The sequence below is a fragment of the Equus przewalskii genome, chromosome 4, assembly GCF_037783145.1.
Source record: "Equus przewalskii isolate Varuska chromosome 4, EquPr2, whole genome shotgun sequence".
Classification (NCBI taxonomy): Eukaryota; Metazoa; Chordata; class Mammalia; order Perissodactyla; family Equidae; genus Equus; species Equus przewalskii.
Genome location: NC_091834.1, coordinates 95,781,432 through 95,798,657, shown reverse-complemented (window position 1 = coordinate 95,798,657; position 17,226 = coordinate 95,781,432). Strand labels below are relative to the sequence as shown.

Sequence of the window (17,226 nt, the reverse complement as noted above, 5' to 3'; positions counted from 1 at the left end):
TAATTGACCCAAAAAAGAGTAACTAAAAGTTTGTTCTCGTCTCCCCAGGCTGATTGCTTAGGGAAACTCTGAACCTGGGCTAATTAAGAACAGGTACCTCGGTGATTGAGTCCCCTTGGGAAAAAGGGAAGCAGGATGGAAGGAGAGAGAGAGAGAGACCCTTAGTACCCACAACACTGTTATTTCTACACTGTTTCCTAAGCATCCCCCTGAGAACAGTTTCCTTCTTCACCGTGAGTGGAGACAGGTGCAAGTAGCTCTGGCCGGTGTACAGATAGGAGTTATCCTTGGCTGAGCCCAGGAGAGCATTAGAAGTGGCAGCGAAGCCTCTCCATAAGGTGAGTGTCTTCTCAGCAGTCTCCTCTACAAAGGACAGAGTAGGAGAGGATCAGGATGGGAAGGTTTGGGCTTCGTGCCTTCTAGAACAAGGACCCTTAGAGCCTGAAGAGTGTGCTATGGGAGCAGCAGAGCAGATTGGCTCAGCTCCAAATGCCACACGCACAGCAGAGAGCAAATAGAGTTCTTCTCTGACCCGATGCTAGGGATAGACCCAGCTCCCTGGCATCGGTCAAGAGCCTCTCTTTCGTTTTCCTCATCTATTGCTGTTTATGCAGAATTTGTGGAAAGTAGGCCACTGAACTCTCCCAACACATCTGTCCTTGCAGCCTGTTTGCCCATTGGGAAAAGAGCCATGGAGATTGAGAAGTTTGCACCAGAACGAAAAAGGAGGAAGGGAAAATGGTACCATGAAGCAGAAAGGGAAACCAAGAAGAGTAAGATTGAGGGCAATATGGCCTAACTAGCCTGGCTAGGATCAAGTACTATGTTATCACATAGCATGCATCCACACATCTATCATTTAACAAAAATTTCCAGCTCTACTTTTTGGGCTCAAGAATATTATAGATCTGGGTATACACACACACACACACACACACACACACACACAGAAAAAATATATGTACAATCCATATCTTTGCCCTCGTGAATTTTATGTTTTAATGACATAGATGAACAATGAATAAACAGAACTAAATTTCCTTTCCCTCTTCCTTGCTTTCTTTTTCCTATGGCATAATTAGTGAACTTACATACTATATATTTTACTTATTAGTCTTCTGTACTGTTCATGGGGATGTTTGTTTCATGTTAAGTGAAGGAGTGAAATAAACAATCATCTATCAGGCAATATAATAGTATCAGGCAATATAAGTTTTGGGAAGAAAACTAAAGTCCAAGAATGATCATGTCTTTCTTGTTTTGGGTTGGGTGATTGGAAAGAGTCCTGTGAGGAGGTGAAATTTGAGTAACAGGATAGAGGAAATGACAGGAAGAGACCCAGGCATTTAATGTAGCTGACAGCCTTGGACCCGACCTTGTCAGTGCCAGGTGCCATCTTTCCTTCCTCCCAAGACTTTGACAGAAAATGGAGTCAGAGAAGAATGAATCTGCTCTGGGAAATTGTCTCAAACTCCAGGGTTCCCCGTTGGATATCTTGCTGCTTTAAATATGGAGGTTTTAAAACCGGCATAAAACAGGGATTTTGGTGTTGACTCCCTGACTCATTTCTGCTGGTGCCATTGTGGGACTATATAGTCCCAGTATGAGTGAGGGCTGGGGTTCAAATTTCCATGCTTTGAACATCATCTGGAATATCATGATGTCATCTGGTACAGTGAACCTAAGAATAAGTGGGTCAATGCTGGGACTGGAGAGGCTGATGGACCCAGCTTCAAAACTGGCCATTTCAAGAGATCTTAGCCTCTGTCCCCTGTGAGAAGTCACATCCAGTGGGGAACAAAAGACAAGGAAGCTTTTCTTCACACTGATAGATAAGAAGGTGTTATCACTCATCCCCAGCAGCTAGCCTTGAGCTATATTTGAGCTGAGAACATTTATATGTGACTTTGTGCACAGCACGTACTAGGGGCATCTCACTAGATCATCAGGTTGAAAATATTTCCTCATCCTAATCTGTCTTCCTTCTCTCTTGAGAGCAGGATCATGCAGAGAAGTCTTACCTCTCTTTTCATCTCTAGGTTTCACAAGGAGCAGAAAGAAGCACTAAATGATGGGCAATCGCTCTAGTGCCACTGAATTCTGCCTCCTAGGCTTCCCTGGGTCCCAAGAGCTACATCACCTCCTTTTTGCTATATTCTTTTTCTTCTACTCAGTGACATTAATGGGAAACACCATCATCATTGTTATTGTCTGTGTTGATAAACGCCTGCATTCCCCCATGTATTTCTTCCTTGGTCACCTCTCTGCCTTGGAGATCCTGGTGACATCAATTATCATCCCCGTGATGCTTTGGGGGTTGCTGCTCCCTGGGATGCAGACACTATCTCTGACTGCATGTGTTGCCCAGCTCTTCCTGTACCTTGCTGCGGGGACCACAGAGTTTGTGTTAGTGGGAGCGATGGCTGTGGACCGTTATGTGGCAGTCTGCAACCCTCTGAGGTACAACATCATTATGAACAGCCACACCTGCATCTGGGTGGTAATTGTGTCATGGGTGTTTGGGTTTCTTTCTGAAATTTGGCCAGTCTATGCCACATTTCAGTTTACCTTCTGTAAATCAAATCTGTTAGACCATTATTACTGTGACCGAGGACAACTTCTCAAACTGTCCTGTGATGACACTCTTTTCACAGAGTTTGTTCTGTTTTTAATGGCTGTGGTGATTATCATTGGTTCTCTTGCCCCGACAGTTGTCTCCTACACCTACATCATCTCCACCATCCTCAAGATCCCCTCAGCCTCTGGCCAGAGGAAAGCCTTCTCTACTTGTGCCTCCCACTTCACCTTTGTTGTGATCGGCTATGGCAGCTGCCTGTTCCTCTATGTGAAACCCAAGCAAACGCAGGCAGCTGAGTATAACAAGATAGCTTCCCTGATGATTTCTGTGTTGACCCCTTTCCTGAACCCTTTTGTCTTCACTCTCCGGAATGACAAAGTCAAAGAGGCCCTTCGGGATAGTATGAAACGTTGCTGTTAACTCCTCAAGGAATAACTCTTCTCACAGTCAGTTTTAGGTCGTATGTACCTCATTGTTGGTCATTCAGCAACCTAGCAAACCCTAACTCCTCTCTTACTATGATCATCAATTGTGTGTACCGCTCCTCACCAGGCCATGGAAGTAGACATGGCAGGTAAAAAGTGAAAACCCATTCTCTGCCCTCTAGAACTTCATAGCCTGTTTCTGCTTGCTCCTACTGTTGAAATCAAAGAAGCATATCCTTGTGATGCCGGAGAAACTAGAAGAACCAAATACATTTTTGTAAAACCTCTCTTAGCTCAATTTGCTTGTAATCCATTTCTGAAAATGCATTCTGTGGAGGAGGAAGGAAGTAAGGAGGGTGGTGAGGTGAGATAGATGGCATAATCAGAGTACAAAGGAGAGATGCTCAGTTTGTGTCTTCATCAACTGTTGCTAGATCTTTTCCTATAGTTTTGTGCAATTTCTTCACAAGATGGACATATGCATTTTAAATATCTTATGGTTCTCTTTTTCTCTAATTGCCTATCATGTCATCCTGGCCCCATTTCTACTGCAAATGAAATTTAGTGTATATATACATTTCACCACAGAATGAACCTAGAGTCATGATATAGGATTGGAATGCTTCTCACTTGGCAAATCTTTGTCATATAAAGCAGTTTAAATTTTTGAGAATAAGAATGGCAAAAGATTTTTGCTTAACTTTAGAGTATTGCTGAAACCTCCTCTCTTTGTTGCATATATTGGATAGAGACAAATAAGAACTAGAAAGAGCATGCCATGTGTTACAAGAGCTTAAAGCAACAATTTCTGTTCAGATTGCTCCCAGACCCAGACTTCAGGCCTCATAGTGCCTGTTCCATCTTTGTCTTCCAAATCCAAGTGTCTCAGCACTTTTCCATAGATATTCTCTCTGGGCAGGTATGAAAATGAGAGGTTACCCTCCTAACTGCAAATCCTCAGCAATTCCAGGCCATTGCTGTATGACAATGGCATTGTAGGAATTTCATAATGTTGGAGAAAGGGCTTGAAGGAAGGAGTTTTTTTAAATGATAACACTCTGCACATCCTGCCAGCCCTGAAGTGAGTTGGGAAATTGAGCTGCCCAGCAGTGGGTTGATGGGATTACTTAGAGTTCAAAGGGTACTGTGCAAGGATGCCTTTCTGCCTGGTGAGGAGAAGCAAGACCACCATGTATGACTGAGTTGTTGGCACTGCACATGGGCAGGAGCTGAGGTGATGAGTAGGGCCTTAAATCAAGCCCATGCTCTGCCAGCCAATCAATGAGAACTGATGGGGCTGCATTGGCTGGAGAGAGTTGAAGGCTGACACAAATCTATCTCTGTTTTCCAGGCTCATGACATGAGGTCTGTTCTCACTCGGTGGATACCATTTTTGTAATTCACTAACCCAGAGAGGATGCCTTTTCAACAATGGCTTTGTATGGCCTAAATTGTTCTTGGGCCGGTGGAGGCAAATTAGGAGGATGGAGAAGAGTCCCTCATTGCCCTCCACTACAGTTTCTTTAGTTCTTCTCCCTGTCGTCATACAGACCTCTTGCTCTCTGTCTTGCTCACGCTTGTTCACCCACCAACATTCTTGTTCTTCTCTTACAAATTGGTAAGTTCTGGGGCCGGCCTGGTGGTGCAACAGTTAAGTTCGCAGGTTCCTCTTTGGCGGCCCGGGGTTCATCAGTTCGGGTCCCGGGTGCGGACGTGGCACTGTTCATCAAGCCATGCTGTGGCGGGCGTCCCACGTATAAAGTAGAGGAAGACGGGCACAGATGTTATCTCAGGGTCAGTCTTCCTCAGCAAAAAGAGGAGGATTGACAGCAGATGTTAGTTCAGAGCTAATCTTCAAAAGAAAAAAATTGGTAAGTTCGCAAAAGGGAAATGTAAATGGCGTTTAAAACTGTGAGAAGAACTCAAGCTTATTCAGTTAAAGAACAGAAAATTTAACAAGACTGATTTTGAATAATAGCTGTTCTTCAGACAATGTGCTGAAAATATAGCAGTGAACGTAGTGGACATGTTCTCCTCCCTGATAGAGAATATTGGATGAAGACTATTATTAGCATCTATAATAAAAACTTGTCTAGATATACATCCGCTTTCACAAACAAGCACACACACATGTAGTTACAATTAGTGAGTTATTTCAAGACAGAAACTGTGAGGTTGTCTTCAGTCTAGAAGTGATCTTTGGACCAATTCCTGTAAAGGTGTGAGGGAGATGTTTGGGCCGGTGGGAAGCTGAGCTGTGAGGAAGTTGCACCAGAGGCTTCAATCCCACAAGGAATCCATCCCACAGGGAGCTCTGGAGCTAAGATGACTCTTGAGAGGTGTCTTGAATTTTGTCCCTAATTAAAACATAGGGGCTGAGCATTTGCTCCCCTACATCAAAGGGCCATTTGGTACAAACTGCCTCAGGGGAAGGCCTTTAACTGGGGAGGCAGTTCTCTTTGTCTGAGGGTAGTTTCTGCGTATAGCCTCAGATGTGCACTGGAGGAGTGAGTATCTGAGTCTGGGAGGAGAGTCTGAGCAATGCATATAGCGTCTACTACAGGGTTGTTTGGAGAGCACCTGGCAGGGGACCTGAACATGTCTGAGGAGGTGGGAGAAAGTCTCTATAAGAAAGTGATCATTAAGTGATATCTGCTGTTAGCTAGGAGAAGTTAGGTGGGAAGTGGAAGGAGCACTCTAAGAGATGGAGCAGCATGCACTAAAGCCTCTGAAAGAACTGGAATAAAGTCAGCATTTCTGGACAGCATGGGGTGAAGGATGAGGAACACAAGATGACATTAGAGCCTTATAGGACTAGGGGCTATGACCAAAGTGCAGTGAGAAGGTTTTAATCAGGGGAGAGACCTGTGTCTTAAAAGATGACTCAGGCTGCTATTGGGAGGACAGAGTTGAAAGAGGACAGACATGAAGGTAAGTTAGGAGGGTTTGGTGGCAGGTAGGTAAGGATTATCTCTCATTACCTCTTCTGTGCATAGGGCCTAGTCCCTTAGGGTTATTACCTTGCATAGTCTACTAGGTCATCAAAATGGAGTTTTCTTTCTCTGGGCCTTGATAATTTCTCCTCTTTCCTGTATCCCTATGTGCTTATGTGGGAAAGTCAGATATAGACATGGAATGGCCTTGAGCTTTGGCCAAGTTGGAGTTTGGACATTCACCAGTTTTGCCCTCTTGTAAAATTCAGTAGTCTAAGCTGAGTTTAGGCACTGGGTCTGGAGTAGCCTATAATGTTATATGTTTATATGAAATGTATATGTATAATGTTTGTCAGTTGAATCTGACAAAAAGGTTAGCTTTGCAGAAGGGTTCCATGAGAAACAGTCATGAGTGGAGAGCCTCACTGGAAAGCTGAGAGGCTCAGTGCACCTTTAAGAAAACTCTAGGACCAGCTCCATTTCTGCTCCTTGCTCCTTCACTTGGGGCAATGTAGAGATGAAAGAAAAAATTAGACATCGTGTATGTCAGTGTCCTGGTACTCCAGATAAGAAAACCAAACCAGAGAGATGAACACTCACAGTGAATGTAACATAGCCAATGGGCATGAAAAGGAATTAGCATTCAGGTTCCTGCTGGCAATGACAATGGTTCATCCTTGATCCTACACTATCTTGAGCTCCTTTCACTTTCACCAAAGATGTACACTTCAAAATTGTGCTCTCAATTTTATAAGTTCTACTGGTAGGAGATATCTATGTTCCTTTTTACAAAGAAAAGATCCTATTCCCTTAAGATGTGTTTGCAGAAAGTCATTCAGAATATTTTGATAGAACTTGGCAAAAGATACATCTGTTTGGGGGAAGGTCTGTGAGCTACTTTTCACACTGTGACATCTCTTACGGTTACTTAAGGCCCGTCCTTCTCCTGTGTTGTTTTTAGCTCCCCCATCCCCACACCCACCCCAGAGCCACATCCTATTCACTCACTTATTCTAATAGCCTTCTAAGTCAACCCAGTGTCATCTTTAGCCTTCACTTGACCGTACCTCATTCCTCTCCCCATCAAGCCCCTTATGGTTAGCTATATCCTCTTTTATATTTTGAATTTCTTTTTAAAAATATTTTCAACTTTATTAAAATTAATTTTTATACAATAAATGCAGCATTTTAAGCGTGAGTTTCAATGAGTTTTAAGAAATTTGACCACTCATCTAATCACCACCACAACAAAATTCTGAAACATGTTCATCACCCAGGAGGTATCTTTGTGCCTCTTTCTAGTCACTGTCCTCCCCAACAGGAGCCTCAGGCTGATTTCTGTTACAATAGAGTAGGTTTTCCATTTCTTGAGTTTATTAGTGGAGTAATAAAATATTGAATTTATATCTGGATACTTTTGTTTAACATAGCCTTGTAGAGACTTATCCATGATGGCGCATCTATCAATAGTTCATTCTTTTATTTATTGCTGAGTAGTATGCTGCTGTACGGATGTAACACCATTTCTTTAACCATTCACTTATTGATTGTCATTTAGATTGTTTGCCATTAAGTGTGAATAAAACTATCAACACTTTTAAACACATCTGGTGGATATATGTTTTCATTTACCTTGAGAAAACATCTAGGGTGAAATCGCAGGTTTGTATTGTAAGTGTATGTCTAACTGGTGTTATTCATATCATTGTACATTCCCACCAGCAATGTCTGAGAATTCCAGATGCTCCACTTCGTCACCAACACTTCGTGTAGTTAAAATCAATAGAAGATAAATGTTTGCATCTGTGTCTGAATTCTCTATTATTTTACTGGTCTATATCTCCATTTATTTACATGATACTGTGTCAATAACACACTGTCCTGATTCCTGTAGCTTTGTAGCAAGTGTTTAAATAAGATTTTGTGAGTCCTTCAGGTTGATTCTTCTTCCTCAAAATTAATTTGGCTTTTCTGGGTCCTTCATATTTGCATATAAATCTTAGAGTCAGCTTTTTAATGTTATAAAAAATCTACTGGGATTTTGGTTGAAATTATATTGAATCTATAGCCTAATTTGGAGAGAATTGGCTTTCTAACAAAACTGAGTCTTCCAATTTGTGGAAATAGAATTATTCATCTATTTAGTCTTCTTTAATTTCTCTCAGCAATATTTTATAGTTTTAAGTCTTATGCTTAGTTTGTTCAATATAAACCTTAGTTATTCATGTTTGGGGTATTAATTTAAATGATATTTTTATTTCTAATTCCTATGTCCATTTTAAGTGTATAGTAATCAACTAAGTTTTTGTATATTGAGGTTTTATCCTGTGACTTAGATAATCATTTATTAGTTCTAGCAGTTTCTTTCTGGACTTCTTAGGATTTTCTATTTAGAGAATTATGTCATTAGAGAATAAATTATTTTATTTCTTTATTTTCTAACTGTATACTTCAAATTTCATTTTCTTGCCTTATTGCAATGGCTAGGACTTCCAGTGTAATGCTGAATAGAAGTGGTGAGAACAGATATCCTTGATTTGTTCCCTACATAACAGGGAAAGTATTGAGTGTGCCATCATTAAGTTTCACATTAGCACTAGGTTTTTTGTTAGATGCCATTTATAAGTTTGAGGAAGATCTGTTTTGTTCCTAGTTTGCTCAGGTTTTAATCAATGACTGTTGGTTTTTGCCAAATGCTTTTTCCACTCTTATTGAAATGATCATGTGGTTTTTCTCTTGAATTCTATTAATGTGGTGAGTTATGTTAACTAATCTCCTAATGTTTAGTCTACCTTTTACTTCTGAAATAAAATCACCACTGTGTTATGGCATATCATTCTCTTTAGATATTGCTGAATTTTATTTTCTAATATTTTCTTAAGGTTTTTTGTTTCAATGTACATGAGTGATACTGGTTTTATATTTATTTCTTGTGATGACTTTGGTTTCAAGATAATTTGGCCTTAAAAGATAAACTTGGCAGTGTTCTCTTCTCCTCAATTTTCTAGAAGATTTTGCATGGGAGTCATATTATTTCCTACTTAAATATTTGATAAACTTTAACAGTAAAGCCAACGTGACTGATAGTTTTCTGTGTCAGAAGACGTTCAATTGTGAATTCAATTTATTTAACATCCTTAGAAGTGTTCATTTGTACAATCTCTTTTTCAGCCAGTTTTGGTAATTTTTGTCTTTGAAAAGATTTTCCATTTCGTTAGGTTTTTCAATTGATTTCTCTTTTAAGATATGTTATTTTTGTTCCCTTCAATTTAAAATTAAAATGCAAATTTGATTATGCTGTTGGTTGGTAGTAGATTAGAACGTCAGCAACTCTCACTTCATATGCTCATTGACTGCATAATAATTTTTCAGTCAATCCGCATGTAAAACAATGGTCTCATTAGGTTATAAAGGAGCTGAAAAATTCCTATTGTCTAATGACATCACCATAGTAGTGTTATGTATTACTCATGTGATAGTGGTGATGCTGGTGTAAACAGATCTACTGAGCTGCCCGTCATATAAATGTATAGCACGTACCTTATGTGCAGTACATAATATAGATAATGCTAATAAATCACTATTTTACTTGTTTATGTATTTACTACACTACAATACCTTTTATTGTTATTTTAGAGTGTACTTTTTATACTTGTAAAAATATATATACTGTAAAGCAGTATGCCACGTAGGCCTGCAGAATTCTCATGCATCTCATGTTTACCGTGTCACTCAATGCATCATTTCCTCTTGTGCTTGATTTAATCTTGTGTTGTTTTGTTTTTAATGGCCCCTAAGTCTATAAAATTGGCTCCTAATGTTACCAGTAAGAGGCCATGTTGAGTGATTGACCTGGAAAGAGAATTAAAAATGATTAAGGACTACGAAGATGGAAAATCAGTGATGGTTAGCGCTCGCCAGCCAGGCATGTCCTATTCCTCCATAGCTATGACCTTGAAGAACCAGAACAAAGTGGTGAAAGCTGTTAGAGGATCTGCTTCACTGAAGGCACTAAGACTGAAAAATCCAAGAAGGGACTATCAAACACGGAGAAACAAGCAATGACCTAGATTGAAAGCCGGACACAGAATTGTATCCCTCTCGGCACCATGATGATCACAGACAAAGCAAAAAGTTTGCTTGTGGTGTTGAGGAAAATACTGGACCAGACTATGATGTTGAATTTACTGCTAGCTCTGGGTGGATTAAATGATTCAAGAAGAGTTGTTCATGACACAACATGAAAGTCAGTGACGAGTCTGTCAGTGCTGATGTGATGGCAGCTGAAGAAGTTTTGGAAACTTTAGATAAGCTGAAGATTGAGGAAAATTAGTTTCCAGAGCAAATATTCAGTATGGACGAAACCTCCATATTCTAGAAGTGGATGAAAGACATTTCATCCAAAAGGAGGTCAAGTCAATGCCATGTTTCAAAGCTTTTAAGGACAGGATAGCAGTCTTGTTTGGGGCTAATGTTGCAGGCTATGAGTTGAACCTTTTTATGATCTGGCCCAGTGAGAACCCCAGGGCCTTCAACCATATCAATAAGCACATACTGTCAGTGTACTACAGGAGCAAGAGGTCATGAGTGACTCAGCTCCTCTTCCAAGGTGTCCTCCTGAATGACTATGCCAGCAAAATGGAGAAGTAGTGTTTGCAGGATAACATCCCTTTCAAGATTGTGCTTATCATTGATAATGCTCCTGGACATCTCCCTTTTATTGGTGATCTTTATCCCAATATTGAAGCAGTATTTCTCCATGCAAATACAACCTCTTTGATCCAACCAGTGGACCAAGGAGTTATATCAGATGGCAAGACCTACTACCTGAGAAGGACCTTTGCCCAGGCTACTGTTGCAACTGAGAAAGACACTGATGCAATTTTGGAAGGATTACAGCATCTATGACTGCATCCTTCATCAAGAACCTTTCTTGGGCTTGAGGTGATGTCACAAAGGAGTGTATGAATGACTTCTGGATGAAGACACTCAAGAAGATCATCCATGACTTCAAAGGATTTGCCAAGGATGAGAAGGCTACAAAAAATCAACAAGACTAGGATTGAGATGGTAAACAACTTTAACCAGGGTTTGGATAAGGATGACATTGAAGAGCTCCCAGAGGTGTTTCCTGAGGAAATTACTAATGAGGAGTTTTTGGAACTAGAACAGGAATTCATAGCTGAAGAATAGGCAAGAGAAAAGGAAACTGCAGGAGAAGAAAAAGAAGAACCCCAAAGAAAATTCACAGTGACAAGTTTAGCAGAAGCTTTTACAATGCCCACAAAACTCCTTAAAAAGTTTGAAAAAGTGGATCCCAACACTGAAAGGTTCTCATGAATAGAGAGGCATGTTCATGGTGCATTATCTGCTTACAAGCAAATATATGATGAAAAAAAAGAAACCACGATGGACATATTTCTGAAGAGAGTGATACCTCAAGAAGAGCATCAGGCAGGTCATTCAGGAGGTATTCCAGAAGAAGGCATTGTTATCATAGAAGGTGACAGCTTCATGCATGTTATCACCCCTGAACACTTTCCAGTAGCACAAGATCTGGAATTTGAAGACAGTGATATGGATGATCCTGATCCTATGTAGGCCGAGGCTAATGTATATATTTGTGTCTTAGTCTCTAACAAAAAAGTTTATAAAAGAAAAATTTAACAATAGGAAAGAGCTTATAGAATAAGGATATTAAAAAAGAATATTTTTGTATAACTGTACACTGTGTTTTAAGCTAAATGTTATTAAAAGTGAGTCAAGAAAGCTTAAAAAAATTAAAAAGTCTATGAAATAAACAAGTGACAGCAAGCTAAGGTTAATTAATTAATGAATAAAGAAAAATATTTTTGTATAAAGTTAATGAAGGCTTATACAGTATAAGTGTATACTGTACACTGATTCAGGGCTTACAGAGTCTGCAGTAGTGTACAATAAATTCCTAGGCCTTCACAGCCACCCACAACTCACCCACTGACTTACCCAGAGCAACTTCCAGTCCTTCAAGCTCCATTCACAGTAAGTGCCCTATATAGGTTTATCATTTATTATATTTTATATCATATTTTTAATGTACCATTTCTATGTTTCCATAGGTTGAGATACACAGATCTTTACCATATGTCACAATTGCCTATAGGATTCAGTACGGTAACATACTGTATAGGTTTGTAGCCTGGGAGCAATAGACTATACCATATAGCCTAGGCATGTACTAGACTATACCATCTATGCTTGTGTGAGTACACTCTATGATGTTCACACAATGACGATACTGCCTACTGATGCATTTCTCAGAATGTATCCTCATCATTAAGTGACACATGACTATACAGTCATAGTGGTTACGCAAATCAATCCAAAATCTTTGGGGTATAATTTGATGCCAATAAAAAGCAATAGCTTTGATATATCTACCTTCTCAGCAAGAAATTCCAACTCTGGGGATTTATTACAGAAATAGAAATGTGCAATGATATAAATATCTAAGAATATTCATAGCATCATTTTTCATAATACAAAAATGGAAACAAAACCAAACTGATCAATAGAGGGGAAAACTAATAAAGAACGAGCACCTTATAATGTATTACTATGCAACTATATGTGTTGATATGGGAAGGTGTCTTCTTTTGTCTTTATTTTTTTGAGGAAGATTAGCCCTGAGCTAACTGCTACCAATCTTCCTCTTTTTGCGGAGGAAGACTGGCCCTGAGCTAAGATCCATGCCTGTCTTCCTCTACTTTATATGTGGGACGCCTATCACAGCGTGGCTTGCCACGCGGTGACATGTCCACACCCAGGATCCAAACTGGCAAATCCCGGGCCGCTGAAGCAGAACGTCCGCACTTAACCACTGAGCCACTAGGCCAGCCCCGGAAGGTATCTTATATACATTGTCAAATGAGAGAGAAAAGGTTCTAAAATGAATTTTCACAGTATTATCTTTAAACTGCTATGCAGATATCTGCTTATAAAGTATCTCTGAGATTATATGGCAATCTGGTTGGGTTTGGGCAATTTGAGGAACTGGAAGGGAGATTATTCCCATTTTATACCCTGCTCCACCATTTGACGTTCTGAGATTTAACGGGTATACATAAAGTGAAATCTAAAATCCAGATGAATGTTTTGTAAGTCTCACATTTCCTGTCTCACTCCAGCACCAAGCAGATTTCCAATTTACATTTTGTCAGTTGTTCCAGGTTGTAAATATAACTGCCTACATTAGGCTGTCCTTATGCTCTCCCCACTTTGAAGTGCCCAGCTGGTAATCAGAGACATGCCGTACATAAATGGCTAGAAGAATCTTGCTTGAATGCATACAGATGCACATGTGTTCAGAAAAGTGGAAACCTGAGACAATACTAGAGGGTGGAGTCGCATGTAGTGTTCTGGAGGGTCCACAGATTAGGAGCAAGAGCCTCTGTAAGATGAGTGAAGGAGAAATCAGGCTTTGTAGGGGATTTTTGGTGAAGTTAAGGCTTTGACTGAGACCAACAGCAGGCATTTTTGGACATTGGTGCATGTTTTATAGGTCTATTGTGGTGTCTCTTATTGGGTGGTGGGGGCTGATTTTGGCTCTGAATAGACAAGAGAATCCTGTTCAGAACCTTGGATAAATGGAAAAAGGAATGATCTTCTTAGAATTTGAGACATCTTCTGGAACGGTAGACTTGGGGCCTTTGGAGAAGGCAGCTTTGGTATTGAGAAGCCTATGATTGGTGAGATTTTAGGTTTTTCAGATTATAAAAAAACTTTAAAAAGTTTTTGAAACTTAATTGACCAAAAATGAGCATAACCAAAAGTTTGTTCTGGTCTCCCCAGACTGATTGTTTAGGGAAACCCTGAAGCTGGGCTAATTAAGAACAGGTACCTCAGTGACTGAACCCCCTTGAGAAAAAAGGAAGCAAGATGGAAGGAGAGAGAGAGAGACCCTCAGCACCCACAATGCTGTTATTTCTAGACTGTTTCCTGAGCATCCCCCTGAGAACAGTTTCACCATGAGTGGAGACAGTAGTAAGTTGCTCTGGCCCGTGTACAGATAGGAGTTATCCTTGGCTGAGCCCTGGAGAGCATTAGAAGTGGCAGTGAAGCTTCTCCATAAGGTGAGTGTCTTCTCAGGGTTCTCCTCTACAAAGGAAAGAGTAGGAGAGCATCAGGATGGGAAGGTCTGGGCTTGGTGCCTTCTAGAACAAGGACACTTAGAGCCTGAACAGTGTGCTATGGGAGTAGCAGGGCAGTGGGGTTCATCTCCAAATACCGCCTGCACAGCAGAGAGCAGATAGAGTTCTTCTCTGACCCAATGCTAGGGATAAGCCTGGCTCCCTGGCATCAGTCAAGAGCCTCTCATTTTCTTCATCTGGTGCTGCTTGTGCAGAATTTGTGGGAAAGTAGGCCACTGAACTCTCCAACACTTCTGTCCTTGCAGCCTGTTTGCCCATTAGGAAAAAAGCTATGGAGATTGAGAAGGTTGCTTCAAGAAGAGAAGGGAGGAAGGGAAAATGGTACCATGAAGCAGGAAGGGAAACCAAGAAGAGTAAGATTGAGGGGATATGGCCTAACTAGCCTGGCCAGGACCAAGTACCACTTAATCACATATTACACATCCACACATCTATCATTTAAGAAAAATTTTCAGCTCTACTTATTGGGCTCAAGTATATTTTATATATATAATATATATAGATGCATATTTATACACTATATATGCATCTATAATACATATATATAGAAAACTTATCCTTTCCCTCATGGAGTTTGTATTCTAGTGTCATAAGTGAACAATGAATAAATAGAATTAAATTTCCTTTCCCTCTTCCTTGCTTTCTTTTTAGGATGGCATGATTAATGGACTCACAAGCTATATATTTTACTTATGTATCTTGTGTATGTTCTGTTCACAGTGAAATTTGTTTCATGTTAAATGAAAGCTTGAATTAAGCAATTAAACCTATAACAGAGTATCAGGTAATATAAGTGCTCCAGAGAAAACTAAAGTCCATGAATGATCATGTCTTTCCTGTTTTGGGTTGGGTGATTAGAAAGAGTCCTCTGATGAGATGACATTTGCGTAACAGGATAGATGATTTCAGGGCAGAAATCCAGGCATCCTAAGCAGCTGATGGCCTCAGACCTGTCCTTGTCACTGCCAGCTGCCATCTTTCCTTCCTCCCAAGACTTTGAAAGAAAATGGAGTCAGAAAAGAATGAATCTCTGGGAAATTGCCCCAAGCTCCAGAGTTCCCCTTTGGAGATCTTGCTGCTGTGTAATAAAGAGGTTTTAAAACATGGAGAAGGCAGGGATGTTGGTGTTATATCCCCTGCCTCTTTTCTGCTGGCCCCAAGGTGGGTCTATATAGTCCCAGTGTGACTGAGGGCTGGGGTTCAAAGTTCCATGCTTTGAACATCATCTGGAATACCATGATGTCATCTGGTACAGTAAACCTAAGAAGAAGTAGGACAATCCCAGGACTGGAGAGGCTGATGGACTCAGCTTCAAAACTGGCCACTTCAAAAGAGCTCTGTTCCCTTTGAGAAGTCATACCAGTGGGGAACAAAAGACAAGGAAGCTTTTATTCACACCACTAGAGAAGAAGGTGTCATCATCCATTCCCAGCAGCTAGCCTTGAGCTACATTTGAGGTGAGAACATTTAGGTGTGACTTTATGCACAGCATGGTAGTAGGGACATCTGACCTGATCATCACATTGAAAATATTTCCTTATCCTAATTTGTCCTCCTTCTCTCTCTCAAGAGCAGGACCATGCAGAGAAGTCTTACCTCTCTTTTCATCTCTAGGTTTCACAAGGAGCAGAAAGAAGCACTAAATGATGGGCAATCGCTCTAGTGCCACTGAATTCTGCCTCCTAGGCTTCCCTGGGTCCCAAGAGCTACATCACATTCTTTTTGCTATGTTCTTTTTCCTCTACTCAGTGACATTAGCGGGAAACACAGTCATCATCATGATAGTCTGTGTTGATAAACGTCTGCATTCCCCCATGTATTTCTTCCTTGGTCACCTCTCTGCCTTGGAGATCCTGGTGACATCCATTATTGTCCCTGTGATGCTTTGGGGGTTGCTGCTCCCTGGGGTGCAGACACTATCTCTGACTGCATGTGTTGCCCAGCTCTTCCTGTACCTTGCTGCGGGGACCACAGAGTTTGCACTACTGGGAGCGATGGCTGTGGACCGTTATGTGGCAGTCTGCAACCCTCTGAGGTACAACATCATTATGAACAGCCGCACCTGCATCTGGGTGGTAATTGTGTCATGGGTGTTTGGGTTTCTTTCTGAAATTTGGCCAGTCTATGCCACATTTCAGTTTACCTTCTGTAAATCAAATCTGTTAGACCATTTTTACTGTGACCGTGGGCAACTTCTCAAACTGTCCTGTGATGACACTCTTTTCACAGAGTTTGTTCTGTTTTTAATGGCTGTGGTGATTATCATTGGTTCTCTTGCCCCGACAGTTGTCTCCTACACCTACATCTTCTCCACCATCCTCAAGATCCCCTCAGCCTCTGGCCGGAGGAAAGCCTTCTCTACATGTGCCTCCCACTGCACCTTTGTTGTGATCGGCTATGGCAGCTGCCTGTTCCTCTATGTGAAACCCAAGCAAACGCAGGCAGCTGAGTATAACAAGATAGCTTCCCTGCTGATTTCTGTGTTGACCCCTTTCCTGAACCCTTTTATCTTCACTCTCCGGAATGACAAAGTCAAAGAGGCCCTTCGGGATAGTATGAAAGGCTGCTGTCAACTCCTCAAGGAATAACTCCTCTCTTAGTTTAGGTGTTATGGTCTTCTGTATGGGTTATTTAGTAACCTAAAAGACTCTAACTCATCTCTTACCGTTATCATTGATACAAAAATCAAATTGTCTGTACTGTTCCTGATCTGGCCTTGGAAGTAGACAAGGAGGGTAAAAATGACACCTACGCTCTGCCCACTAGAACCTCATAGCTTTGGTTTCTTCTTGCTTCCACTGTTGAATTCAAAGAAGCATAACCTTGTGATGTGGGAGAAACTAGAAAGAGAAACATATATTTTTGCAAAAGTTCTATTCGCTCAATTAATTTGTTTGTAGTGCTTTTATGAAAATGAGTTCCATGGGGGAGGAAGGAAGTGGAGAAGGAGGTGAGATGAGGTAGATGGCATAATCAGAGTACAAAGCCAAGATGCTCATTTTGTTTCTTCATCAACTGTTTCTACGCCTTTTCCTATGATTTTGTGAAATTTCTTGACAAGATGACCATATCAATTTTAAATATTCTATGGTTCTCTTTTT

The 17,226-nt window shown here is 40.7% G+C and overlaps 2 protein-coding genes across 2 annotated transcripts; both read left to right on the top strand.

The window, feature by feature from the left end:
* The first annotated feature begins 2,068 nt into the window (after positions 1-2,068).
* On the top strand, positions 2,069-2,998 carry LOC103541072 (olfactory receptor 9A4-like). Its single transcript, XM_008507799.2, has one exon. The coding sequence runs from the start codon at positions 2,069-2,071 to the stop codon at positions 2,996-2,998; it is 930 nt and encodes a 309-aa protein (XP_008506021.2).
* Positions 2,999-15,768: 12,770 nt separating this feature from the next.
* LOC103541071 (olfactory receptor 9A4-like) lies at positions 15,769-16,713 on the top strand. The gene has a single exon (XM_070618134.1). It carries the CDS (start codon positions 15,769-15,771, stop codon positions 16,711-16,713), a length of 945 nt encoding a protein of 314 aa, XP_070474235.1.
* Positions 16,714-17,226: the final 513 nt, after the last annotated feature.

What these genes read in the sequence shown, in the direction of transcription:
- LOC103541071 (XM_070618134.1), top strand. Translation starts at nt 15,769, where the DNA reads ATGATGGGCAATCGCTCTAGTGCCACTGAATTCTGCCTCCTAGGCTTC.
- LOC103541072 (XM_008507799.2), top strand. Translation starts at nt 2,069, where the DNA reads ATGATGGGCAATCGCTCTAGTGCCACTGAATTCTGCCTCCTAGGCTTC.